Below are 12,368 nucleotides of genomic sequence, written 5' to 3' on the forward strand. Positions count from 1 at the left end.
TAAAATAATGATATAACAAATAGATTAGCAAATAATGAAGAGTACAAAGGGAGGCCCTGTACCAACTTTTTTTTAACTGCTGATGGGAGAAAATAGCTTGGCCCTGCTTTCCACCGGCTGCTGTCATGATACTCCATATTGAATGTTAAAGAAAAGGATCTGTTCTGCTTTGGAGCTTATTAGTTTTTTTCTTTGTTTTGTTTTTGTTTGGTTGGTTGGTTTGGCTTTTGGTTTTTTGAGACAGAGTTTTCTATGTAACCTTGGTTGTCCTAGAACTCGCTCTGTAGACCAGGCTGACCTCAAACTCAGAGATCCTCCTGCCTCTGCCTCCCCAGTGCTGGAATTAAAGATGTTTGCAGCTACACCACAACCACCCAGTGAGCCTATTGTTTTTAAGAGCTAAGAGCTACAGACAGTGCGTGGTACTCTTATATTTCTACCAGAAAATAAAAAGAAAAAACTGAGTTTAGGTGGCACAAATAGGAAATCCTAAGTTTAAGTTGTGAGTAGATGTAATGGTCAAAGCAAATAATTTAATCAAGTGTACTGACTAATTACTCTAGTGCATTTCAACCATTTCAACAATACCATAAATATGTAACCCTGAAAATACTGGATTACCCTTATAGGTCACATTGAAAAGAAAAAAATGTATCAAAAGTTGATAGTTTAATGTGCTTTTTAAGAATTTTCTTTACTGTCATTATTATTATCATGTGTCTTTGTGTGCCTGGTGTATATGGAGATTAGGGGACAACTCTGCAGTTGGTTCCTTCCTACCTTCATGTGGGTTCCATGACAGAAGTCCACTCTGCAGGTGTCCATGGCAAGTGCCTTTACCCCTGAGCCACTTCTATGGTCCATGTTATTTGCCTTTATTAATTTACCTATTTGCTTATAATTTTAGAAGTATAATATAAAAGTGGTTCATTTAATTTAGAAGTAAGTTTTAAATTATTCTCTTAAGGGAAGTACATTTAATTTTACTAGTTGTAATTAAATTTTTAAAAAGAAATTAAATAACCTTCTTTCTGATTATAGTGTCCTATGATTTATGTTTTGCTAATTATTCCACAAGAGTAATGTAAAAGAGTTTATAAATGTGTTAGTTTAATGCATAGATACATTGAGGCAGAGATTGATGTTACTATTAAATCACCAACAGAAGTCATCTGACTCTCCTATCCTATAATGTAATAGATTTCTATATATTGAATTACTTTGTTTAAAGCAAGTCAGTCATTAATATCTTTAGTTTAATTTTTGTCAATTTTTGTCATAGGTCTAATTCAATTATGTTATTGTGAACCATATGTTGTGATTGCAAAAAGAAAGGGGGTTTGATTTGGAAATGTCTTTTTAGGTTTTGTAGGAAGTCAGCATATATGCCAAGATTGATTAATTTTATATATGTGGCTTTATTGCTTGCCATAACTTAACAATCTGGTGAAGCAGACAAGTGCTGCGGTGCTGTTCTCTACATCTTGCAGATGGAGACTGAATTGAAATGATTACATTCATCCAACTAATACACAGTGGAGTCAGGACTCGCACCCCCTCCTCTGGCTTATGAAGTGTGTTCTTCAGACTAGCTCCCTTGTTTCCAGAGTGGAGCACATGACAGTGCTGTGGATGCTGTCATTTATTCTGGAGGAGAATAATGGTCCCTTTGATCTGACACTGAATGCTTCTTTCTTCCACCCTTCGGTTTTGTACCCAGAACAAACACGCTGCTGGAAAAGGTTGCTGCTGCCGTAGAGCAGTCAGCATTCTACAGTGCCCTGTGGGGCAGTCTGCTCACCAGTCCTGCTGTGCGCTTACCTGGGATCACATACGTTCTGGCCCATCTAAACAGGAAGCTTTCAATGGAAGATCAGCTGTATATAATTGGCAGTGACATCGAGCTCATGGTAGGTTGTCTGTCACAAGTGTTCCTGTAGAGCCAGACGATTCTAGACTATTCTGAGGATCATGCCATGTGCAACATTCCTGTTCTCATGGAGCTTACCATTTTTCATCAAAGAAAACTAACAGCCAAAATACTAAATAATTATTGATATTTTAAACTAATTTTCATGTAAAAGACATTATTTCTGCCTATTACCTTTTATTCAAGCAAATTCAATGATATTATTATCATTCATGTTTACTAATAGACTACTCTTACCATAGCTACATTTATTACAATATCCCAAAGTGGACTTTTAGTCTTACTTTTCTTTATAAGAAAAATTAATTTTTAGCAGGGCAGTGGTGGCGCACGCCTTTAATCCCAGCACTCGGGAGGCAGAGGCAGGTGGATCTCTGTGAGTTCGAGACCAAGCCTGGTCTACCGAGTGAGTTCCAGGACAGGCTCCAAAACAATACAGAGAAACCCTGTCTCGAAAAACCATAAAAAAGAAAGAAAGGAAGGAAGAAAGAAAGATTAATTTTAGACAAAATGCTATACAGCTGAATTCTGCATAAGGTTTGAGAAAGAGTATGTAAACCAAAGCAAACAGTGAAAAAGAAAATAGCACACTGACTGTGTTCTGATATTCTTACTTTCCCAGATTGGTAACTAACAGAAGAAAATTTTTATAGGATGCTATAGTCTTAAAATGGGAGAGGAATCTATTTTCAAAAGTTCTGAAATGTTTTGTTTTGTTTTTCTTTTTCTTTCTTTTCTTTTTTTTTTTTTTTTTTTTTTTTGGATTTTACGAGACAGGGTTTCTCTGTATTGTTTTGGAGGCTATCGGTTCAGCCTGGCCTCGAACTCACAGAGATCCGCCTGCCTCTGCCTCCCGAGTGCTGGGATTAAAGGCGTGCGCCACCACCGCCCGGCTCCTGAAATGTTTTTTGATTGATCTTATTTTCCACATAATATGACTGATATTTCATGTACAACTTTGTTTAATGACTTAGTAGAAACCCTACACTATGACCACAGCAACATTTTTTTTTTCTATTTGGTTTTTCAAGATAGTTTCTCAGTGTAGCCCTGACTTTCCTGAAACTAACTCTATAAACCAGGTTGACCTAGAACTCACAGAGACCCACCTACCTCTGCCTCCCAAGTGCTGAGATTAAAGGTGTGTGTCACCACCGCCTGGCAATATAGCAACTATTATAAGGAAAAGATTTAATTGAGGGGCTCATTTACAGTTTTGGAGGTTAAGTCCCTTATCCCATGGCAGGGAGCATGGTGGCATGCAGGCAGATGTGGTACTAGAGTAGCAGCTGAGAGTCCCACATCTTGCGTACAACAGGAAGTCAACTGAAACACTGGGCTGTATCCTGAGCATAGGAAACCTCAAAGTCCGCCCCCACAATGACTTACTTCCTTCAACAAGGCCATACCCACTCTAATAAAGCAACACCTCCTAATAGTGTCACTCCTTATGAGATTATGGGGGACAATTACATTTAAACTATTATAGTTAGATTTAATTGAGTACTACTTGCATTCACTAAAATTGGGCCATCTTACATGTATGAGTTTTCACACGTACATACATATCCTAACCACTACTATAAAGAAGACTAAGAAAATTGTATTACCAAAGCACTAGACCTCTTCTGTCCACTCTTTTCCTGCTTTCAGATCCTTGAAAACATTGGTCTGGTTTCTGCTTTTAGTTTCACTTCATCCAGACTGTTAATGTAAGTTGAATCATACTGCTTATGGCCTATGGGTGTGATTTACTCACAATTTATAAAATAATTGAGATTAGTCTGTGCTTCTGTGTGTCATTGGTTTGCTGTTTTATGCTGCTCCATATTTTCTTGTTGATGGTACGACAGAGTGATTACTCTTTCATCAATCATTGGACATTTGACTTGCATCCCACTTGGGACAAGTATGAGTAAAGCTGCTATGCAACTTTTGCACAACCATGCTGTGTAGGCATGCAATGGGACACAGGGAAAAAGTCATTGATACTGACATTAAGATGGTAGCACTCTCTGATTAGTACAGGTATATTTTCTCTTTCTTAGATAAATGAAAAGTTACTGTGGCAAACACAAGTATGCTAAAGGCTTTCTTATTTCAGGTAGAAGCAGTAAGTACTTCAGTGCAGGACTCAAGTGTACTTGTACAGAGAAGCACCCTGGACCTCATCCTCTTCTGTTTTCCATTCCATATGAGTCAGGTAAAACTTTAATGCTAATGTTATCAACAAAGACAATCTTTGAAAATCATAGATCTGTAATGTATAGTCATTTTAAAGGTACTGTATTGGAATATTTTCTCCATAAGTATATAGAAAATACATTCCTTCTTGATGAAGTAGAAATTGTATTTTAGAACAATACTAATCTGTTTCATAATAATATAGTAACTGGAGTAGATTATTTTATACTTTTCAAAAAATTCTGAACTTTAAAAAATAGAAAGTGTTCATTGCTAACTCTAAATAAGCAGTCTTGAGACCAAGGCCTTCAACCCAGCCAGCATCTGTCTGATGTTACCTTATCTTGCTTTGGTGACTCCACCATACATGCCAGAATGTTATGGGAGTTAGCCATTGTTTGAGAACCCAGTATTTAGTGCCTGGGCCATTTGCTACCAGTTTCACTACAGATAGAAGCAACTGACTTGACAAATCACAAAAGAAGTGTTTCATTACTGAGATTTAATTTACTCAATATCCTTAATTTAAAAGAAATTATGTAGATCTTTTAAAATACTAAACTTTAATGTACATTCAAGAATGGTGGAACCAAATAATTAAGTAGTAAGATACAGAGATTTTCTGCTTTGATAATTAAATTTATATCATGTGTAGTAGTACATACCATTATTCCCAACACTCAAGAGGCAGAGACAGGTGAATCTCTGCAGGTTCTAGGAAATCCTGGTTTACATAATGAGATCTAGGACAGGAAGAGCTACATAATAAGATCCTGTCTCAAACAAAATTTATTTCTAAAATAGGATTAGCAGGAAGGACGTTGGTGTTTTCATAATGGCTGCTAGTTGAGCTCAGCAGATTCTCATAACTGGCTAGATTTTCTTTACTACTTTACTCGGTTGTTTATTACTTCATTTAATTTGAATAAATAATAATTGAAGAGTTTTATAGTTCATTGAGAATATTTTCACTAGTTGAGATATAACTCATTTCTGGTTCCTATTTTGAGACTCTCACTGTTAACCATGAGTTGTTTATCTGCCTTCTGAATTTTCTCATTTTCTCTATTGGGAAAATTCAATGTAGACTAAGCTTGCCAAAGCTGTAGGGTAGCGGTGGCCAAATGGACCGTAACATGGTAACTTTTTAAGTTTTATAAAAGAAAACAAAGAATATGTCAAAGAAATGTGGGTAACAACCTAACATGTACACATAGGAAGAGCTTCAGTGACCTTTGATCTTGACCTTTCTTCCTGTTGAAGTGTTCCATATTAACAATCCTTCCACAGAGAGGCGCCTCCACAGCATCCAGGAATTAATAGGCCTAAATTGATAAGGACTTAATTTGTAATCTTAATAATTCAGCAGTTAAACCTAAACCATCCCCATGCTTTCCTGCTCTCCCTTCTCTCTATTCCTGCAAGCCAAATTCTACCAGACCTCCTATGTTTCAGGAAAGCACTAGTGTGTTAAGTAGTCTTTTGGTATTTACTTTTCTGCCACTGTTGCAGTTCTAATCCTCCATTACTGTGCCACATTATATAAGGCTCCAAGGCTGGTATAGTCACCTTTGTCCCCACTTGACCTTTTTTCATGTCTAGTATGTAATATGTTCTTAGCAAGTATTGATTTTAATTGTAACTTAACAGAGCCTTCATTTCCTACCTCAAAAATATGATTGCTGTTATGCTGTGGATGGACTGGTAGACTTCTTTAACTTACTTCAGGTAAAGCTGACCTGAATATCTACTATTAAATGTTAGTTGAGATTATAGTGATTTTTTTTTACATAGTGCAAAATATGTGGTGGTGTCGGTAATATTTAAAAATGGCTTCTTAGCCGTACATTTGGTGATGGTGATGCCTAGGCAGGGTTGCCAATTCAATAGACTTTGTGTCTAAAAAGAAAAAGAAAAAAAGTGGCTTCTTATTTGGAGACTAATTCAGTGGCAAATGCATCAGGCCCTGGGTTCAGTCTTTTAACATCAAAAATACTTGACTTTTTATTTATTAATAGTTGGCAAAAATGTGGGTTTTCATTTTTACATGATGTTTTCAAATATATATATATATAGGCAAAAGAAGAGAAAAACGTTTTAGAATGGGTGAATTAAGGTAACTCGTGTATTACTTCACATACTTATTTTCTGCAAGAGAATACTTTCTTAATACAACACATTTTAACTATAGTTACCATGGTATAGTAGATTTATGGAACATTCCTCCTGAAATTGAAGTTTTATAGCTTTTATTATTTCTTCTGTTCTTTCCTATTTGAGTTTTCTCCTCAGATAAAATGGGGAGACACTGATTCTTCCAAGATTTTGTGACAGTGCCTATAGCCTACATGTCTGCTAGCATAGGAGTTTTCAAATATTTGGTTGCAGGATGCTATTGCATGCTTAAAAGCTGTTGAGGATCTCAACATTTTCTTGATATAAGTTAGTGCTATCCGTATTTATCATACAATTTTAAAAAGTCTACTGATTTATCTCTAAATAGAGTTATCTTACCAGCATGAATAACATTTGTAAAAGTATGTTATAGCAACAAAAAAAGATGAAGAAAATAATTTTCATACTTTTTTCCCGAAATTTCTTTAATAATTGGCCTAAAGGCCCAAAACTGAAAGCTCATACCTGCTATGTTTTGGTTGATGTATATACAAAAAACAAAACAAAACAAAAACCTCTCACATTGATATGTAGTTGTAAAAATCAAGGAATCATTAATATTTCCTGTTAATAAGTACATACGTACTCCTTGATGCTATGCCAAAGTTAGATCTACTCTTTAACAGTTAATTGCAAAATGTAACATGAGCCAACTTTTAGTATTTTGTTCTGCTATAGGCTGCTAGTCTAGCTGGTACTTCTGTTGAAACTTTTACTCATATGTGATTTTACATCATCAAGTTTGATTATTTAGAAAATGCTGGCGTACTGAATTTGGCAGATTTTCCATATTAGACCTGCCACCATATTCAACTAAACAATCACATTTGATGCTATTGCTGCTTACGTATATTAACTTTTTCTCATCACTGTTACCTGATGTGAAATATCTGAAGGAAAGAAAGGTTTATTTTAGTGTACTCTTTCACAGAGATTTCAGTCATTGTAACAGGGAAGGGATAGCAGCAAAAGGAGCTCAATCCATAGCAATAGGAACTTGCCGCAACAACTGTGCATTCAGAGTTCAACTTCTGCTCACCCACCTCCACAAGCTCAATTCCGTTCCTAAAGTTCCCCAGAGTAGAACATGAGCCTAGAGACAGGTGTTTCTGATCTAAGCCATAGCATTTTAAAAAACAAGATTCACATTCATTTATTATGGGGTGTGTGTGTGTGTGTGTGTGTGTGTGTGTGTGTGTGTGTGTGTGTGTTTGACACCACAGCACAGTCATAGAACAATTTGTAGGATTCAGTTCTCTTTTTCAATATTTATGTAGATCCTGAGGATTAATGTTTATCAGGGTTGGCAGCAGCCACCTTTACCTATTGAACCATATCAACAACACTGAATCATAACACTTTGTCAGTGAAAAAATTTTAGGAACTGAACCTTCCAGGCTTAGTCCTAGTTGCCCATTCTTTGTTGGGGCCCAGTCTGATCAGTCATTTCTTCACTGTTCCCAATCCAAATTGCATATCCTTGTATACCAGCCCAATCTGGTCAGCCTGCCTGACTGCAACCCACTCATGCCACATCCAACCTCCAGGCCTGACCCCAGGTGCTGATCCTATGCCAGATCAAGTCTGTCCTAACCCAGAACCCACATCTGGACATGGGTCAAGCCTAATGAGTCACTGGAACCTAATCTGCCTGCAGCATCGTCAACTCTCAGGATGTACATAAGTGGTACAGCCTGTTTAACATCCTAGCCTGAAATGTAGCTTGCACCTCTCACAACCGGTCAAAATGCAAAGAACAGATGATGATGGATGCCTGGACCTAACTGATACAGATATAACACAACCCCTATGCCTAAGCCTCATGGAACATCATGAAAGAGGTAGTGGAAAGATTGTAAGAGCTTGAGGATCAGGACATCAGCTTCAAAATTGGCTTCTAAATATGACAGGGAAGCTGTACCCATGAAATTTCAACATCATGCTTGCCTAAACAAGACCTGAACAGAAACACCTCCAATTGATATGCCTATGTGAATGGTGGGACTCTCACAAGGTCCTGACACTAGATGAAGAGCTACAGGCAATGACTGTTGGAGAGGTAGAATCAGTTTTTCCCAGTTGGTTTTCCAGTGCTGGGTGGCCTACACACCCTAAAAACATACATACATGCAATACTAGATGGACTCAGAAGATTCTATTTGTCTATTTATTCACTTGTAACAGTAAAGATAAACTATGAGTTGGAGGAGGAGGATGTGGAGGGAGGCGAGGAAGGAAGAAATGATGTAAATACAGTTCACATATATGAAGCTTAAAAAATAGGTACTGCAAAGTTTTTAGCTCAGTGTCTGGAAACAGTGTAACTTCAACACACAAAGTCTTCCACAATTTAATTTTCCTTTGGAATTGCTAATGTTAGTATGTATACCAATATTGTTTTCTTTTAAGTGACAATATCACTTTGTTTGAGAAATGCCAAAATCTAAAAGATCATATTGCTATAAACCAACATATTATAAAGAAAGACTATAGTTTGGCAAAAAATGGTATTGGTTTTGGGGGAACAGTGTTTCTGTTCTACACACTAAGACAACCATCCTACATTATACACTTTCAGTATACAAAATAGTAAAAGTCATAAACTGAAAAGTGTACCTTGAATGACAAGCTCAGGATCCAATAACATTCTTTTAAAAGAATCCTAGGCTTGAGCTCAGGTTTAACTCACTGAGCCCCCAATAATATCCTTAATGTTAACAACAAGTTTATTAGCTATTTTCCTTCTTTTCTTTTAACTTTACCTCTTTTGATTGAAATAGGATCGTCAGTCATTTTTAAATATCAAATTAAAGCCAAAGGGGAAAATCTGAAGGAAAAAAGTTAAAGCTATTGATTGGAACAAAAGGACTTAACTTGGATTTTGTTTGTTTGTGTTTTTTTCCCACATTTGAGATACTACAAGTAGGATTTTTAAATAAAGAAGAAAGAACAGAACTGAATTGATGCTAAAGACTTCCCAAAGACTTTAAAGTGCATTGACGTTGTTGAACAACTAAAAGACTATGACTCCATACTTTTTGTTCTCTTTATAATCCTTGTTTGTGTCCAATTTTACTGTTGATGAAGAGGTAAAGAGAACTTTAAACATGATGCCAAAGTGAGTTATAGTTCCAGTTATAAAACTAAGGTTGTAGTTTGGGCAGCTGGGCATAGTGATACACACTTACTTGGGAGGTAGGAGGCAGAAAGAAAGAACAGACATCCAGAGTAGAAATTCAGGGTCATCCTTTGCTGCTTACAGAGTTTGAGAACAGACTTGGAAGCTCTGTGAGACTACCCAGAAAGGAACTGAATCATGTTACCTTTCTTCCTGTTTCCTCACATGTGATTAGAAGCAATAGCTCCTGTATTAGAGGTTAGATGAAGCAATGTTATATAAAAACACCTGACACACACTCTAATGTTCTAAGCAAGCTTCAAGGCTTTCCTTTTTTAAAAGAATAAAAACATTAGCATACTTCTATTAAGTATAACTACGTTCCTTTTGTAGGCCACTCGACCAGATATGATCAGGATCTTGTCAGCTGCTCTTCATGTAGTACTAAGGAGGGATATGTCCCTGAACCGAAGACTTTATGCATGGCTTCTTGGTAGGTATTTAATGAATATGCCTATAATTGACAAAAAAGGAGGTTTGCCATGCATAACTATTCTCAAATTGTATGAAGAAACTAAATGTTTATGTGTAAATGAACTATAACAAATAAAAACTGTGCCATAAAGATGGGTATGTGGTTGAGAACATCTGTTCCTCTTCTAGAGGACCAGGGTTTGGTTGCCAGCACCTTTATCAGGTTGCTAAGAACCACCTGTAATTCCATCTCCAGGAGATCCAGTGCCCTCTCCAGGCCTCCATGGGCACATGCACTCATATAGCATGTGCTCATATACAGACAATCAATCAATCAATCCGGGGGGGGCATGGCTATTAATAATGACATCTTTGAGCAAATTTCAGAAGCCTCTTAACTGAGGGGACCATTTGAATCTATTACGTCATATTCACTTTAACAAGATGTCTTTCCTGTTATAAATTGCTATGATTATACTTAGTGTATTAAAAAGAGTAAGTAAATAACAAAATAATACAAAATTCCCCAAACTGTCAAGGCATCAAGGAATCATTAGTAGTAATCTCACAGATTACATCAGTGTGAGACAATATATATATATATCATCTTTGACCTTTGTATGAATATTTTGCCTGTCCTTACAACCTCTTACTGGAATGAAAGGACATCTGATGAATTACCTTAGATACTGTAAATCCTCATTTATTTCACTGTAAGATTGGGGTAAAATAAGATAATTCTGGAAGGATAATATTAGATTCATCTATTGAATTGGTTTCCCTTTATTAAACTATCTAAAATGGTCTCTCTTGCTGGCACTGAATGGGCTACTAATTGGGTAAGTGTTTGGTGCTGTTTTTGAGATATTTTAGCATTTAGTGAACAACAGTTTTACGGCTTCCATTTTAATTACTTTTGTGATTTATTCCCATGGAGGTTTTGATAACAACGGTGCTATCATAGGACCCAGGAGCACAAGACACAGTAATCCTGAAGAACATGCCACTTACTATTTTACCACCTTTTCAAAAGAATTATTAGTTCAGGTAATGACTGTTCTCATTATTCTTTGCTTACTCCCTGTTGAAAAAGCCTAAGACAAAAATCCTATTTTAATTGAATTCATAATTGAAGAAGTCAAGACAAGACTCAAAAACGTCCAAAGAATGGCTGCAATAGATGTGTAGCTACAGCAAAATGGTGATCATAGCTGAACTCTCACAAGAGGACAGCTTTTCATCTGTCTGCCCTGTGAAAGTTGGAGCTTTACAAAACGTGCCCAGGACCCATGTTTCCTGTGAAACTTTGGGTGGATTGAGCTTTTGCAGGCTAGATATGGTAAGACTAATGTAAATAGAAACATTAAAATTAACTTTATTTCCTACTATATTTATTTAAGATGCCTCAAAATATTCTAAGAAAATATATTACGAAAACAAATGATTGATCAAGCATTTTCTTTATTTGCTTATTTGATTTTGAGACAGGATCTTTCTGTGTAGCTTGGCTGTCTTGAATTCTGTACCTGCCTGCTTCAGCTTCTGAAGTGCTAGGATTACGGGTGTACACCATAAACTCAGCTTGAAGCATTTTTAAATGAAGGAAATTATTAAATAACTAAAAAGATACATACTATACCCCTCGGTGATAAGATGGCATGGTTGAACTTCATGTTCTAAAAAGAATCTTCATCTAGAGGGCCAACACCAGAATTCTCAGTACACTTCTCTTGACTCTCCTTTTTTTTCCAGTGAAAATTCATGATCTAGACTGATGGTATGCACTTGTAGCCCAAGCACTCAGAGAACTGAAGCAGGAGGCTAGTGGGTTTGTTGTCAACCCAGTCTTTATAGTGAAGACTTGTCTCAAAAATAAACAACAAACTTAATACTTTAAGTGTGTTACTTTCTCTAGATAGATGAGTCTGGTGTCCTTCTTCCTGGCAAAGAAAGAAGACATCAGTCAGAATAGCACAGGGGATGTGAATCAACATTTCATGGATATGGTTAAAAATGGTTTTTCTATTGAAGATATTATTAGTTCATAAGTCATTAGTATATTTTCCTTCTTTAAAGGCCATGGTGGGAATCTTACAAGTGAATGGATTTGGAGAAGAAAGCACTCTCATGCAGGATCTAAAACCCTTTCGGATTTTAATCAGTTTATTGGACAAACCTGAGCTAGGTAATATATGTTGCTGTCCCAAAACAGAAGGTGACATGTGCTTTTGTATTGTTTCATGGTAATAGTAAGTTGAAGACATTGGGGAAATTGCTGTGTGCTTTTAAATGCAGAGTCTCAACAGTTTCTTAACTGAAGTTAAAGGTGTGTAGCTGGCCTTTGTTAGTATGAGACCTATACCTTACACTGTGTTAGGCAGCAAAGTCATTTTTTTATGTCATCTCATCTCTTAATTATTATTCACTGGAACAGAAATGTTTTTGATCTAACATAACTAACTTAGAATCTGAGGACTGGACAGAAAT

At 36.4% G+C, this 12,368-nt stretch overlaps 1 protein-coding gene across 9 annotated transcripts in view; it reads left to right on the forward strand.

Annotated features, from left to right (window-relative positions):
- Dop1a (DOP1 leucine zipper like protein A) overlaps window positions 1–12,368 on the forward strand; it is an 87,398-nt gene that overhangs the window by 26,318 nt on the left and 48,712 nt on the right. For 7 of the 9 annotated variants that reach the window (XM_040740330.1, XM_040740333.1, XM_040740336.1 and 4 more), the window contains exons 5-9: window positions 1,721–1,910; window positions 4,035–4,133; window positions 9,801–9,900; window positions 10,819–10,928; window positions 11,958–12,066. In XM_040740330.1, the coding sequence (XP_040596264.1) occupies window positions 1,721–1,910; window positions 4,035–4,133; window positions 9,801–9,900; window positions 10,819–10,928; window positions 11,958–12,066 (608 nt within the window). The remainder of the gene's footprint in view (window positions 1–1,720; window positions 1,911–4,034; window positions 4,134–9,800; window positions 9,901–10,818; window positions 10,929–11,957; window positions 12,067–12,368) is intronic. The other 2 variants (XM_040740331.1, XM_040740334.1) reach the window with 1 other exon arrangement.

Source organism: Mesocricetus auratus, unplaced genomic scaffold (assembly GCF_017639785.1).
Source record: "Mesocricetus auratus isolate SY011 unplaced genomic scaffold, BCM_Maur_2.0 Super-Scaffold_100691, whole genome shotgun sequence".
Classification (NCBI taxonomy): domain Eukaryota; kingdom Metazoa; phylum Chordata; class Mammalia; order Rodentia; family Cricetidae; genus Mesocricetus; species Mesocricetus auratus.